Below are 16,847 nucleotides of genomic sequence, written 5' to 3' on the forward strand. Positions count from 1 at the left end.
CTAATACAGGATGGAGATTCTCCCTAGCTTTGTTCATGTTTATATATTTATAGAAACGTTTATTGTTATTTTTTACCAGTGTCCAGCTTTAGTTCCAATTGGGTGTTGGCCTTTCTAATTTTCTCTCTACACATCTTTAGTGTATCTTTGTCATCTTCATAAATTGCCTGTCCTCCCTTACAAAGACCATAAACTTTCTTTTTATTTCTGAGTCCCAGTCAAAGCTCTCTCTTCAGCCAGGCTGGTCTCCTTCCTCATCAGCTTGTCTCCCATGACTTGAGGATGGTCAGCTCCTGCACCTCTAAAATAACCTCCTTAAACTATGCCCAGCCTTCCTGGGCTCCTACATCCTCCAGAACTTCCTCCTAAGGGACTCTCTCGACCACGCTACAGAAAAGATCAAAGTCTGCTCTCCTGAAGTCCAACGTGGCAGTCCTGGAGACTGCCCTCTTTGTTTCCCTAATAAATCAAAAACTTTATAATTTCATGGCATCTTTGCCCAAGATGGCCTCCAACCATTACATCCCCCACAAGACCTTCTCTATTAGCAAACATGAGGTCTAAGAGTGAGCCTCCCCTTGTTGGCTCCCTCACCATCTGCCAGAAGTAGTTATCTCCTACACATTCTAGGAACCTTCGGGACTCTTGTCCCTCTGCCACATTGTATTTCCAGCAGATACCTGGGAAGTTGAAGTCCTCCATGAGAACAAGAGGTAGAGACCATGAGACCATACCCAACTGCCTAGAAAGTACCTTATCAACCTCTTCATCTTGGTTGGGTGGTCTGTAGCAGACTCCCATGGTGATGTCCAACTTAAAGACCTTTCCCTTGATTCTAACCCATAATTGCTCAAGTCCATGCTCTTTAAACTCTCTTCAGTTTCCTGGTGTAGCACAGGAGGGCAGCTGGGAATATTTCCCCATCCTGGTTAAAGAGAAAGAAGGAAGGAAGGTGGGGTCAGAGACTGCCCCAGACATGGAGTTGCCCAGGTCGCTATATTGTGGTCCTGCTAATTTACAGCTTGGAAGAGGATCTTCTGTCTGAGCACAGCAAAATTACCACATAGCAGGAGCAGAAAAAAAAAAAAATCAGTATCAAAAGAACCATGTCAAACAGGTCAAGAGAAGTGATTCTTTACCTCTACTCTGCTGAGACCCCCACTTGTTCTTTGTCCAGCTCTAGAGCCCCCGACACAGAAAGACCATGGAACTGTTGGAGTGAGTCCAGAGGAGGGCCACAAAGATGATCAGAGGGCTGGAGCACCTCTCCTGTGAAGACAGGCTGAGAGAGATGGGGTTGTTCAGCCTAGAGAAGAGAAAGCTCCAGGGACACCTTGTAGCAGCCTCCCAGTACCTGAAGGGGCATACAGGAAAGCTGGGGAGGGACTTGTTACAATCGTCACAGGACTTGGGATAAAGACTTTAAACCTGGAAGAGCATAAATTTAGCTTACACAGTAGAAGACAAACTCCAGTGTGAGCGTGGTGAAACACTGGCACAGGCTGCCCAGGCCCCTCCTCTGGAAGTGTTCAAGGCCAGGCTGGATGGGGCTTGGAGCAACCTGGTCTGGTGGGAGGTGTCCATGCCCATGCAGGGAGGCTGGAACTGGATGATCTTCAGGGTCCCTTCCAACTAAAGCCATTCTATGATTCTATGAATTCTGACTGCCTTCTTCTAAGGATAAGGTGAGATGCAGCACCTAACAGAGAAAACTCACTATGCCTGTGTATTTCCATCTTGCCAGAAGAACAAACTCAGTGACCCAAGTGTTCAGTACACCCTTTCCTGTTGTTCGGCGTTGTCTTGATTCTCAAGATGTTGGGAAGCCTAGAAAACTCAAGTTGTAAAATAAGCTTGTCTTGATTTCTCCTTTTATCCTTTTTCTTATCTTTCTTCTTTTTGCTTTTAACACATATATAAAATTAATTTTTTGAAAGAAAAGCTTAAAAAAAAGTGGCTGGTTCATAAAATTGCCTCCAGTAAAAGAGATTATATGCTCTCCATCTCAAAATTTTTCCAAGCATTTGGCTGTATGATTTTTTTTTTTTCTTAATATATATAACCTGTGCTGCCCAGGGAGGTGGTTGAACCACCATCCCTGGAGGTGCTCTTAAGATATGTAGATGTGGTGCTTAGGGGGATGGCTTGGCACTGGACTTGGCATAGTTAGGTTAATGGTTGGACTTGATCTTAAAGGTCTTTTCTACCCAGAAAAATTCTGTGATTCCATGAGTGTTGCCATGACTCTTGTCCCAGCTTTTCTCTCATGTTTGCCCAACAACAAAGCTCGGAGTTTTGCTGCTGACTGTGCTGGCCCCAAGGCTTGTCCCAATGCAATTGCTGAATTGCACAACATTTAATTGTTACAAGTGCCCTCCAAAGTCTTACTGACTTGCTTCACTTAACACAATGGGAAGACATCTACTGAGTCTTGGCTTATCTAATGTAGCATATGCACAAAGATTTATAGGATTTATTTCCCCAATTTGTTTCATAATGATACAATTTTCACATGCTTATGTGCTATGTAAGCAACTACAATGGCGTATTATTTATAATTCAAGTCAGAACAGTAGAAAGCATATTTTCTTATCTGAATTCCACACTCTAACTGTATATATTGCTACTAAGAAACCTGAAAATCAAACGGAGTCTAACAGGACTGAAACACTCACAAACAAAATAACATCTTTTGCTGTGAGAATATATCTAGGTTTATAACTAAGATCAAGAAGTTCTGAACTTTTCTCCCAGCAGTTTTCCCTGCAGTCACAAAAATGCTGGCACTGTTGGTAACAAGGAGGAGCTGCAAGTCTACAAAATTCCAAGAATTAAAAAAATCTCAAGGGTAAATGCTCATGAAGCCTGTTCAAAGATAAGAAGTCACAAACTACCTCCTATTTTATCGTGTATTTTTTCCACTCTTCAGAGTGATCGCATGAACTCCTCAGCCAAATCTGCTAAAATTAAGAACTTTTTTTTTTTTTAAACATGTTTCTGCTTAAGCTGATAATACTTAATCCTGTGCAAATGTTCTAAGCTTTATTCTCCTTTAACTGTCATGTACCTTTAGTGGCCCTTTGCAGACAGAAAATGTGAATCACAGCAAAGTGAAAAGGTTGCAAAATAAATGCCTTAAATATTGTTCTTTTGCAGAACTAACTGGATCAAGGAGTACTTGGACACTGCTCCCTATCTAATCCTGATTTTCAAGCAAGTATATGGCCGACTTCCGAATGGCAAAAAGAAGACCCACTACTACAATGAAATCAGTGTTTCTATTGCCTGTGGTATCCTTCTTGCTGCACTGCAGGTACACTGACAGAACTGTCTCACCAGGAGTTAATACATTGGTTTGGATTACATATCAAGACTATTCTGCCCTAGAGAGAGTGGATCCCAATTTAGATTTTAACGTTTTAACATTCTTAGATTATTACCATTTGTGGAAATGTCTCAGGTTTGAGTCTTTAAAGTTATTCTGCACAGGCCCACATCAGGAAGGTCATGTAGTGCAGTGTACTGTCACTCTTATCCCAGCTCAGCTTCAACCCCTGTGGTTTCTTCTGTCTTATGCTAACAAGGCTGAGATGGTCTGCAGATTGTCCAGAATGGATGTACAGTGCCACACTGGCCCCTTCTCTTGAGTAATCCTTAAACCAAAAAAATGTAGGCTTGACCCCACATACTTTTTAGTATATAATGGCGGAAAAAAACCCAAATATATATGTTTCCCAGAACAGGCTGTACTATTTCAAGGAGTCTTTCTGAGGCATTTCTGTTAGTGAATCAACTTCTAAAGCTCAGGCGTTTTACATCAGAAAATTCTCAGTTCTGCTTGTTGTATCGTATGATGTACTCGCAAAAGTGTTGAAATAATCAAGCTTTACCAGTTGCTAACTTATCCTGTCAGCAGGATAACAGCAAGGTGCCACCTCTTACATTAGGCCAATTTCTTACCAGGAACTGCCATTTCTTCTTCACTCTAAGGGACACTTCCCTGCCCATGTTGCTGTTGCTTAGGAAGAGCTTCAGCACTGGAAATCTGAGAAATCAGCAGTGCAGAAGCACATTCATTTGCAACTGCACAGAGTTCTATTTTCCTTCCATGGAACTGAGAGTAAAGGGGATACATAGGGAATGGGGCAGAACCAGCACTGCCACTTGCAGAAGCAGTAGGGCTGGCAAGGTTCCACTTTCTCCTGACCCAGTCCACCATCAGGTTAAACTTCTCCCTATCCACTGTTAGGTTACACAGTGCTTTTTCTCAGCTCTTAGGAAAATCTGACAACCTTAAAGAAGACAGTGCCCTGGACTCTTAACACTTAGCACCACTGCTATTAGCTCTTCTCATCTTAAGAAGGCCATGGAGGTTATCTAACATGAGAGGCCCATTTCCTGAGCATCTCTCCCTGGCTGACTTCTGTACCTCCCCAAATGTTTCCTTTATATAGAGACTTAAATCCATACGGACGATTCTCAAGAATTGCCTCAGGTTTGGAATTGTATTTGGGATAGTATCAGCTCATTATTATTTGTCAAATTCTCTAGATTTGTAAAGAGATTTTGTATGAGAGGCGGAGTGATGCACATATTTTGGGGCTCTGATGTAAGCTTGAACGCTGGCCACTGTGAGAGATGGCAACAGAGTTATATGACAAAAGAGAGCTTGTGCCCTCTATCCCTCTGAGTTATAGCTCTTGAACAAATAATCACAAAGCTGCAAGACATCTTCCTGCCAGCTGTATGGGGGCAAGAACCAAACTATTTCTTTGTATGAGCCAGGTGAACCCCACAGGAAGATAACCCAGTGATGTCCCCCACCACCTGCCTCTCAACTTGGCTGTAGCCATGGGTCCCCGATTACACTGAGCACTGCAGCCAGGCTTCTGCTGTGCAACAGCCAGACACATCAGGCAGAATAAGGCTAACAGCCTGTGCTGCTGCTCCTGTGGAGAAACACTGTACTTCTCTGTAAGAAAAAGCAGGCATCCTTTATGATACTGTTGAGGCTATTAGTAATTCCCAAACCTGCCAGAGAGTCTAACGAAGTAGCATTTCTGAGCTAGTCAATATGACAATGTGTGCAGGTCTGGTGAGAATAATGGGTACAGATATAAAGCACAGGCCTCTGCCTCACTGTGTTGATGTCTATCTTGCTGCAGAACGTGGGTCTGTATACTGTGACCTCCACACCCCTCAACTGCGGCCCCCAACTGCGGGTCCTGCTCCAGCGCCCAGCAAATGAGAAGCTACTCTTGCTGCTCCCCGTTGGCTATCCCAAGAAGGATGCTACTGTGCCCTCACTGACCAGAAAACCACTGGAAGATATCATGGTTGTCATGTGAGTCCAGCACCACAAAGAAAGAGCGCATCCCTGCTGCCAGCTAGTGAGCAACAGCCACTGAACTTTTTACTGCTGTTTCCATGCATTGTACTCCTACATCACTGCTGTTAGAGCTGTTTACACTTGTATGTCTTTTAGTGCTAATCTAATCACAGTGGCTGTTGCTTCTAATAACAATGATCAGTCAAGCACTGCATTTGACAGGTACTATTACCAATGTGGTAATAACTCAGGCATTTGTTCCAGTGGACATGTACAATGGCATTTAAATAACCTTAATCACTTAATTTTTTTTTTTTTTTGGTACAGTGTAGGGACAGATCTTTACTGGAACTGGATTGTATGTTTTTCTTTATACTTTAGTGATCACCCTTTCTCTCATTTCAGAATTTTAAAGCAGGTTGCATTAAAAGGCATAAGGAGGTCAAACTCATCTGTCTTATCTTCATTGGTATGTGCTACATAAATGTCAACATTGAGTGCTGTCTTGGAGAAAGCTATTTTTCTCATATCCAGTAGCATTTCCCCTTCTCAATTCATCCCAAAAACCTTGACTGTACTTTCCCAGACTACTGCTGGTACAAGCATCTCTGTAGTAGGAATAACATATCCAAGTTATTTCCATTTTTTTATAGAAGTTCCAGGCACAGTGAGATCATACAGCAGCTATCAGTCATGACCCCACTTTGGTGCTTCCATGGGAAGTGACCCATGGAAGAAGAAACTACTATCCTAGTTATCCTTTTTATACCTACAGCTATTCTATTTTCACAGCCTGAAATTTAAACTGCTTTCAAGACCCTGACATGTGAGATGAGTTTTCATACTATACCAAATCAGGCCTATTTTGAGGCAACGCTTCCTATTAAAAGCCTTGTCTACTGGCAAGATGAGCATGGGCATCAGTGGGGGTTGTTCACTGAAAGGGTTGATGCTGCTGATACCTGTGCTGGTAGAGCCCCCTCGTGGGGTTGTGGTTCCTGCTTTAGGAACAGCACAAGATGAAAGAGACAAGTCCTTCCCTGAAGCTGTCTGTATTCTGCAAAATACTTTCCCACACTGCTCTTTGCTGCATATATGCAAGGACATTCAGCGACATTGGTATCAGCCTTCCTTCTGGGTTGCTTGAGTTAAATCACTGCACCTTGACTGAAGTCAATTTTATTTAACAGCTTTTTAAAGTGTAAAGGCCTCTCCAGCACCCAATGAAAAAAGCTATTTTTATCTTTGGCAGACTATTTTGCTGGTATTTAGCAGGCATGGCTACGTGTTCACCTCTTTGACTAGCCTTGTTTCGCAGCCTCGGTGGCATAGCAGTTGAACGAAGAGTTTCTCATCCAGATCCAATCTGAAATTAGGTTGTGTAACTACAGTAAAATAAAACTTAAAAGAAGTCCTGTGAGTACGCATTTGCAAGGTCTGAAAGCTGCTCATGGACAGAGGTATAAGCTTAACCAACTCAAGGCTGACCAGTTGCAGGTTACCAGTTATAGTGAATAGAAACTTGGACACTATATAGAAACACTGTTCAAGTCACTGAAGTGCAGTTTCCTTTCTGTGCAGATGCTGCTCTGCTGTTTCAGGCTTCCTGGCAAAGAAGTTTGTGTCTGTCCTAAATGCCTGTAAAGCCTTATTATGTTTAATTCAAAGTTCACATGGATAGACAGCTGAACCTCTTGTTTTCTAATCTGTCCTAAAACTCCAAAAGTAAACTGCTTCTGCCTGGCCACACTCTGCAAAATAACAGGCATTTTTATTTCACAACAGCACTCAGAAAAGATTATCAACTCAATTTGGTTTAAACCAGCCTGAGTTTGAATACATATACATATATGTTTCATAGTAGAAACACCCAAAGAACTAAAACACTTGAAATACCAAAATTGTCACAACAACAAATATTTGTAGGTACATACCAAAAAACACTAATGTCTTTTTTTCCCCCAGATGTTGCTACTACATACATAGTAGCATAAAACCCATGTCCTCACACCTACTGAATGGTGAAAGATTCTACCCTGGAAGGCACTTCTTACCCACTATATCATCATCATTTTGAGACAGCTAAGCCAGAACCAGCTGATTCTGTTAGAAAGCTTTTTTTTTTTTTTTTTTTTTTTTTTTTTTTTTTTTAAAATAGATGCCCATTTCCTCCATAGCTCAGAACACAGGAATGTGACTTGAGTGCAATGTTCCAATAAACTAGCATCTAAATGTAGTGCTCTCAGCTCAAAGAAAATTGTGCCCAGAACAGCTGGTGGCTCTGAGCTGGGGCACAGGAATGTATTAAGCTGTTTTTTATCAGATGTGCATGTGCTTGCTTCTTACAAAGTGAATTCCTGTTAGTACAATAAAAGCAAAGCAACTTTTGGGTGTAGGGAAGTCTCAGTGTGGTGCTATGTGTCCCATAGCAACAGAAGCATGCAAGCCATAACCTTGTGGTTTTGCTCTGACTAAGCTGCAGCACTTATACCTTTAAGTAGAAGACGTGAAGTCAGTATCTAATGGATTAATGAAAAGTGAATATTGTGCTGTGCTTGAATACCAGATACTGACAGAACACAGGAATCCCCAGCAGTAATCCACTGTTCCCAGCAAAACACTTGAAAGAAATAAAAACTCAAAAGCTAAACTGTACCAGCAGAGATCCAGAAGAGCTCAACCTTGGCTTCCTGTTGCTGTCACTAATCAGGCCTCCACAAACAATATCAGCAAAAGGCTATCTGCTGTACTGTTGCTAAATATTTCCACACAACTGAGCTTCATCATCTACGTTGCCCCCTCCACATCCTTCTCATCTGGGTCACTTATGGTGCTGGGGACCTCAGCCTCAACACCAAGGGGCAATTAGGGCTAAGGGTCAGAGATTCACAAAGCATAGAACTCCAGGGACACTGGGACTGGAAAAGCCAATGAAAGCACAGCACTAACACCAACATGGCTTCCCCCACATCCTTCTCATCTGGGCTACTCACACTGCCCTGGACCTCAGCCTCACCTCAAAGTTGCTATTAGGGTTTGAGAATGATGCAAAGCCTACAACTCCATGGAAGTGAACAGGCATGCCAAGGGGAACATGGAGTTGCACCAAGAGTGCTGTCTCTACACCTTTCCCATATGGCCATCCAGGGTGCTGGAGACCTCAGCCTCAACACCAAACAGCCTTTAGGGTTAGGGTTCTAAAACACACAAAAAGTAAAAATTAAAGAAACAAAAAAAAACCAACCTCAAAACAAAAAGGGATGAGAGTGTTCTCCTTGGTTCTGCTGTCTTGAGACCCCACTTGGCAAGCTGTAGCCAGGTCTATAGCCCCCAACTCAAGAAGGCTCCATGTCAAGAAGGACATGGCGCTGTTGGAGTGAGTCTAGAGAAGGGCCACAGAGATGATTAGAGGACTGGAGCACCTCTCCTATGAAGACAGCCTGACAGAGCTGGGGTTGTTCAGCCTGGAAACGAGGCAGCTTTGGAGGCAACTTAAAAGGGGCTTCCAACACCTGAAGGGGTCCTATAAGAAAGTTGAGGAGGGACTTCTCACAAGCTTATGTAGTGATAAGGGAGGGATTGGTTTCTAACGGGAAGAGGGTAGGTTTAGATTAGATTTCAGGATGAAACTCTTTACTGTGAATGCGGTGAGACACTGTCACAGGTTGCCCAGGAAGCTGTAGATGTCCCCTTCCTGGAAGTGTTCAAGGCCAGGTTGGATGGGGCTTTGAGCAACCTGGTCTAATGGGAGAGGTCCCTGCCCATGGCAGGGGGACTTGGGACTAAATCATCTTAATGTCCCATCCAACTCAAACCTGCTTTTGAAGAACAGACCTTTTATTAATGACTCATAACACTTGAAGCAATTTATTGTTCATCTAACATTACTTATATCACACACTTAAGAGGGGTATCACATCTTGGTCAAATCTTTGCCCATATAGATTGAACTCTACTCTGTTTGTGGAATTAAAATATTTAAGAGAATATTTAATGCTATGAAAGATATGTAGCAAATCCATTCAACTTTAGAGTGGAGGAGCCTTTGAAGCTTGACTCATCACAGCAGCAAGTTATCAGTTAAACAAAGGAACAAAAATCCCCCTGACAAAAACAACCAAAATTCTCTACACCAAACAAAACCAAAGCACAGGCCCCAAGTCAAGAGGCCCCCAAACAAACAGCCCACCTAAACTAAATAGGACAGCAAAGCTCCATAGGACTCCAAACAAAAACCTAACCGAAAAACAAACCACAGGTCCCCAAGGCAAACAAACAAAAATAACCACAGGCCTTTAAATGAGGACAACAACTACTAAACAGCAGGGTCCTAAATTGCACATCCTCTAATGATAAAAAGAGGCTGCCCATCATGACAAAAGGCCCCCAAAACAGCCCACTGCAGCAGAACAGACCCCCAAATAATGTGCTCCCAAACAACAACAGGCTCAGAACACTAGCAAGATTCCAAAGTGTTGGGAGAGTTTTTGGAAGAAAACGGACACGTGAGCAATCCTGACTATTTAGCTTTAGCCAGAGTGAGCTAAGGGCCTTGAGGCCCAGCTGCAAGTTTATTAAAAGATCAGCTACAGGCAAAAGATAAGGAAGTTGGCAGCAGCAAAGAATAACAGGATGGGAAAGCATCGCATAGACAACACAGAAACAGCTGTATTTAGCCAGTTGGATAGCGCCTGGGGCATATGAAGAATGTGTTGTACCAGTCAGCAATATGCTTATATTATGTTATCAGCCTGACTATGTATAAAAGGGCTACTGCTATTCTCAATAAACAGCAATACTTTGATTACATTAATCTGCATGTTGTCCACTTCACTCTTCCCAACACCAAAGCTACAGCAGGACCCCAAGGAACAGACTCCCAAGACAACAGACCACCAAAACAACAGGCTCCACAAAGATGACAGGCCCCCAGAATGACAGCAAGAAGCCTCCAAAACAACAGGACCTCAAATAACAAAAACAGGACCCCAAACAGGGTCCCCCCCAAAAAAGACCACTAAAAAAACCAGCTCTGAAAACAAATAGCCCCAAAACTAAGACAATAGGCCCCAAAACTCAGGATGCCCAGGCACCAACATGCTCCCAAAACAGCAGACCCTGTAAAGATGAGAACAGGTTCCCAAACGACAACACACCCATAATGGAGTCCCCAAATGCCCTAAATGATGACATAACAACAGGCCCCCCCAAAGACGATAAGAGGCCCCAAAAAAAAACTCCCAAAAGACAAGCACAGGCCACAAAAACAACAGGACCCCAAGAGACAAGAACACTAGCACAACAGGCCCCATAAATGACAGATCACCCCCCCAAGAAGGCTCCCATACTACAACAGTTCCCAAAAGAATAAAAATGGGGGTGCCGAAACCAGCCCTCTAAACTATGACAACAAACCCTTAAAACCATAGCTCACTGAATGACAAGAGACCTCTAAACCTACAGCCCTCAGAAATGGGCATCTACACAACAACAGGTCCCAAAAAAGACCAAACAGGACAATGGGCCCCCAAAATGATGACAGACTTGTAAAGAACAGGGTCCTAAAATGCAGGATGATGAGAGGCCACCAAGTGACAAAAGGCCCCCAAAACAACCAGCTGCCAAAACATCAGGTTCCTGAACAACAGTGAAAGCATGCCCCAAAACAAGAGGGCCCCACCCAAAAAATGACCAGACCCCAAGTGAGGACAGACACATGCCTCCAAATGACAACAGGTCTGAAAAAAAACAGGTCCCCAAAACAGTCCGAAAAACAGACCTAAAAAAACTAGGCCCCCAAATGACGACAGCAACACCCCAAATGGCAAGTTCCAAAAAGATGACAACAGGCCCCAAAAACACAACAGGCCCCCAAATGACTATGACCAGCCAACAAATGACAACAACACACCCCCAAACAATGACATGTCAGCACCAAACAAGGCCACAAACCAAAAACCCAAATGTGCCCAAACCATATGAAAACAGATCACAAGGCACTAGCTATACAAAAAAACCGAACCACAGTGGAATAAACCAAACAAAAAAACCTGGCATGCCACCAAACCATACAAACCCAAAAAAACAGGCCTCCGATTTAAACAGGAATCAAACCATACCCCTGTGAAACAAACCAAAGGCACACAAAGACAACAGAAACAAAAAACCAAAACACACAAAAAACAAACCTCAGAACCCAATCCTAAGTAAAACAAAAGACCCCAAAACACAGAAAAGATAAAAAAATTGATTTATGTGCCAGAAAGGCACATAAATAAAAAACACACCACTGGCACACAAACCATGCAGAAACCAAATCACAGACCTTCAAACAAAAGCAAATCAACCTACAGCCCATAAAATCAAAAGGAACCCAAACTACAGGCCCCTAAAGAAAAAAAATATTAGAACCACAAACAGAACAAAAACCAAGTCATAAGCCTGCAAACCATAAAAAACCAAAGCCACAGGCCCCCAAACCAAACCACAGGACCCAAATCTAAAGAAAAAATAAAACCACAAGAACAAAACCATCAGATCCCAAACCATACCGAAACCAAACCAGTGGCTCACAAATCCATCAAGAAATACAAGACAGGCACCTGAAACAAACAGGAGAACAAACCACAGGCCCAAAACCCACAAAGTAAGCCACCCACAGGCCCCTAGTCCAACAGACATGTCTTTAAAAACAAACCAAACCCCCACAATCAAAAAAAAAAAAAACCATAGGTAAGCCGCAGACCGCCAAACCTTAAGGAAAAACAAAACCAAACAAAACCAAAAAGGCTCCAATACCAGACAAAAGGGACAAAATACCAAGCAAAGGACAGTTCCCCCCAAAAAACCCCATATAAACCACAAGCCCACAAACCAAACAAAACCACAAGCCAGTCCACAAAAAGCAAAACCAACAAACAATTGGCCTTAAAACTGAAGAAACCAAACCATAGGGCCACAGAGAAACAAACAAAATATAAAATAAGGAGGTCACCCAATCACAGGTCACAAACAAAACAGAAATCAAAACAAAGATTCCCAAATCAAACAACAACCAAAACTAAGGACCACAAATCATGAAAAAACTAAGGCCCTGCAGCAACAATCAAATTAGACCGTATACCATGAAATAAAACAGGAATACACCACAACTCCAAACAGTATAATACCAAAACCTGGGGCCCCAAATCAAGAGGGGAAAAAAAAAAATCTAGAAGTCCCTCATACAAAATCTAACAAACCACAGGCCAGAAATCAAACTACACTAACCAAAACCATGGGCTTAAAAAATAAAACAACTTAAAAAAAGAAAAACGGGGTCTGAACGAAACAAACCAGTGAAAAACCATAACATAGCACCCGAAACAAAAAAATAACCAAACAGGCACCAACAAAAAGAACAGCCCCCATAAACCAATCCAAAGGCCCACAACCCATACTAAAATAAACATGCACCCTAAATTGCCACCAAACGCAAGCCCCCCTAGAAAAAGCCACCTAACAAAATCCCTAGATTGCCACTGAACGCAAGCCCCCCCAGAAAAACAACCTAAGTATACCCCCTAAATTGCCACCAAAGGCAACACCCCACAGAAAAAGCCACCTAACAATACCTCCTAAAGTGCCACCGAACACAAGCCCCCCCCGAAAAAGCCACATAAAACTACCTCATAAGTTGCCACCGAATGCAAGCCCCCCCAGAAAAAGCCACCTAAAAATAACCCCTAAATTGCCACTGAATGCAAGCCCCCCCCAGAAAAAGCCACCTTAAAACACAGCCTAAATTACCACCGAACGCAAGCCCCCAAAAAGACACCCTAAAATACCCCATAAATATCCACCGAATGCAAGCCCCCACTGAGAAGCCACCTAACAATACCCCCTAAGTTTCTAGCGAACGCAAGACCCCCCAAAAAGCCACCTATCGCTATCCCCCAAAACTGCCAGCGATCGCAAGCCCCCCAGATAATGCCACCTAACACCACAGTAATAAATACAGACGCACTCGGCAACACAGACCTTGTCGGCTTCTTGTCTGGCACAGACTCCCCTCTCCTGGGTCTGGTCACTTCGGCACTGACCGCTGCCATGTTCACGCTTTATTTGTATCTCCTGCGGGTGGGGACGGCCACACCCCCGCTCGGTTTCAGAACTGGCAAACTCCTTTCCTGTATACAAGAAGACCCCCGTTAACAATGACAAATCCCTGCCAACGACGGCAGACCCCTCAGAACCAGACAGTACCCCCAAAACAACATCAAAAATAGAAGTCCCCCTTCCCTGAAGCACCAACATCCCATCTTGAAGCACCAAGAGAAATCCCTCCCAGCCACACAGGCCCCCTACAAGGGGGGGGGGCCAAAAATAAAAGTTCCCCCTTCCCCGAAGCACCAACATCCCATCTCGAAGCACCAAGAGAAATTGCCCCCCGGCCACACACTAACGCAAGCCCCCTACCAAGCGACACCAGAGACAAGACAGCCCCATAAACCACCAAAAACTACAGCCCCTCCCGAGTACCAAAAAGCAAAAGATCCTCCCTGAAGCAAAAAAACCCCACGAACTTCTTCCCGAAGAACCACCAAACACCAGCCCCCCCAAGCTTAAAAGAAACAAGCACCCCCATCAACACTCTAAGACACAACCCACCTCGCGAAGCACCATCAGAATGAACACAAGCCCTCCTCCTAATGGCAACCCAACAGGAGGTCCTCCGAAAACACAGCCAAAGACAAGCCCACCTGCCAGAAAAACCAAAAAAACACAAGAACTCCCCACCTGGTTTTTATCTGCCACGTGTGCTGCCGTCCCTACTCGCATCGTCACAGGACCCTGCCCACAAGCTACAGCTCCCTGGCACCGGCAAACCGTTTTCTAGGCTTCCAAAAGTCCCCCCAAATCTACCTTTTTTTATTCTCATACCTGTCCCCAGTTCGGACTTCACCATCACTGGAACTAATGTCCTTGACGAGAGGAGTGGCCAGCCTTTAGGAGTCTCAGACTTTAGAGGTAAATGTCTCAATGAAAGAAGATTGCCATTTTATAGAAGAAGATAAAGGTGGAAAACAATTAAGGAGGCTGGTTATCCATGGGTCCTGATGGGATACACTTGTGAGAGCTGGGTCAGAAGGAAGAGGGTCCTTTCTTGCTGTCCATAGTGTACCTTTTCCATCCCCAGTATCCCTTGGTTCCCTCAACTCTAACCCTAACCCCAACTGGACATGCATTTTTTGAGAAAACAGTTCTAAATAGTGAAACTGAGTAGTTTGGGTTTTTTTGTTGCTGGGGTTTTCTTTGTTTTGGTTTGGTTTGTTTTTTTGTGTCAGAGCATTCAGGGTTAGGGTATTTGAAGCAGTTTTAAGAGGATAACTGTGAGATACTTGATGTCTTGAGTCATAGAGTAGGATCTTTTAACTGAGGCCCCTAGTTACTCAGCTTGAAAGGGTGAGACCAGATTTGCATGGTTTAGACCACTGCCAAGGTACCACTCTTTGATAAGAAAAAATGTTCCCTAGCAGGTTGCTGTGAAAGACATCTGAGTGAAAGTAGAATTATCAGATGGATGGGGTAACAAAAAATTTGTGGGTTTGCCTTTCAGGGACAAATAAGTATGAGGTGTGATGAAAGCTTTCAGCAGCAACTGTTCTTGGGGGAGCAAGGTAATCTAAAGCTACTTTTTTATAGCTTTAGAAAGACAGATATAGATTAGTAAACAGAAAAAAAAATTAGAGGGGAAGGAATACTGCATTCCACTTTTCCATTTTTTTAAACTAGCAGAAGCCTCTAGGGGTGTTGCCCCTGCAACAGACTTACATGCCTTGCTGCAATCCCAAGATCTAGCAGGGGTTGATGGTTCACAGTAGCTACCCCTATGATGATAATAAGGGCCTAATGACTTCAGTATGGAAGGTTTTTTTTGTGGTGGAGGAAAGTGTAGGACAGGGTGTGAAAAGTTTTAGCAAAGGTTCTTTTGGCATCTCAACACCAATCAGTAATATTCTGTACAACCCTTTTTCAGTCTGACTGACTCAGGTCCCTTTCAGTGATACTGTAATCTCCGTGCACAATTAAACTTGTTCTTTAGGTTTTACAGCTGAGGAAAACAGAAATATAACTGAGCAGCAGCTACTAGGCACTGTTTAAGTGTTCGTAGAAAGGAGTGAAAGAGCTGAGAAGAGTTTTCCTGCATTGCAGCACTAGCAGCACGGGTTTAGGTTTGGATGTTCTCTTTTTCCTGTTTATGAGCTGGAGTACATTAAATTTAGAACTGACTTAAATATGAGGAGGCTATATAGCTATTGAAAAATCTGTATGACTCTGGACATAGGCCTAAAAACTACTAATGAGTGCTGATTTAGCTGCTGCCGAGCAGGACAGTGGTAGCAGTGCTATTTGGTACAGGACCTTTTATTTATCAGAGTCCTTCTTAGAATTAATACAGTACAGCAGCTCATTCTCTAATTTTGGACTCCATTTTCCTTTTAGCTGGAGACGATACACATAGTGGGAGAAAAATAATTTTAAATTTAGTGAAATATAAATGTTGGTCAAAGCAAAAAGGTCAAAAAATCAAACTCATTAATTTCTTTAGCACATAATTGACATTCTGAGGTTCATTTGATTAGCAGCTGAAAACAGTTTGTAATTGATGCTGTAATTAGCTAGCACATGGCTCACTCCAAATGAGACTGCACTGTTTCAAATTTGGGTAGACTTAATGAATCAAACAGAATAAAGAGTGAATGCAGCTTGATTTCTAACTAACTTACACTTAACAAATGTCTTGTAATAGAAGACAACATGTTCACTTTCAAGAATCAAGCACAGAGGACTTGTAACCAGGCCTGGATTAAAATTTGCCTCTGAATTAACTTCCTTTTAATTTGGTGCTGGCATCAGGTGTCTGTGAGTTCCTACTTCATGGTTCCACATCTCACTGGGAGGTTAGGGCAGGTTGCTTTAAATGTGATCAATTTATGGAAATTGGCATGGCAAGTAACCACGAAGGGTGAAAGACCCTCTGAACAAGTGCCTGTTACATGTGGGATGTTTCTTCAGAGCATGAAGGTCCCTCTAGACTGAAGGTTGTGTGTTTTCACCTGCATAATCATGCAGATCTGTCTTGTGAGAGGATTGTGTTTCCTCCCTCCCCATAGATATAGGAAAACATCTGAATGAGCATCTGAATGGGAAAACAATATTTTCTTTGTGGATTATTCAGTCAGCTGATGTAACAGGAAGATGTACTGCCTGCAGGTCAGTATCCCTGCCCAGAGTTAAAATGCTTTTAAATGCCTTTTGCAAGAAAAAGTAAGTAGTATTTTAACTAAGCTTTTTTGTTGTTGTTTTTTTGTTTGTTTGGTTGGTTGGTTGGTTGGTTGGTTTGTTGGTTTACAAGCTGTTTAGCTACCTTGGTATGTCTGTTATGCTCTCTAAAGGCTGGATACATAAATGAAGAGGGGAAAACATTTATTTTTTTTATTTTTTTTTTTTAGTTTCCCGAAGTAAGTAAGACTTA

The 16,847-nt window shown here is 42.9% G+C and overlaps 1 protein-coding gene across 4 annotated transcripts in view; it reads left to right on the plus strand.

Annotated features, from left to right (window-relative positions):
* Positions 1-16,847, plus strand: part of IYD (iodotyrosine deiodinase) — a 54,340-nt gene that overhangs the window by 13,569 nt on the left and 23,924 nt on the right. For 3 of the 4 annotated variants that reach the window (XR_011725221.1, XR_011725222.1, XM_071740557.1), the window contains exons 4-5: positions 3,157-3,313; positions 5,166-5,344. Coding sequence is in view for 2 of the 4 variants with exons in the window: in XM_071740557.1 (XP_071596658.1) it covers positions 3,157-3,313; positions 5,166-5,344 (336 nt within the window). In the remaining 2 variants the exon portion in view is untranslated. Of the gene's footprint in view, positions 1-3,156; positions 3,314-5,165; positions 5,781-16,847 lie in introns of those variants that run through there. The other variant, XM_071740558.1, reaches the window with a different exon arrangement.

The sequence above is a fragment of the Heliangelus exortis genome, chromosome 3 (genome assembly GCF_036169615.1).
Source record: "Heliangelus exortis chromosome 3, bHelExo1.hap1, whole genome shotgun sequence".
NCBI lineage: Eukaryota > Metazoa > Chordata > Aves > Apodiformes > Trochilidae > Heliangelus > Heliangelus exortis.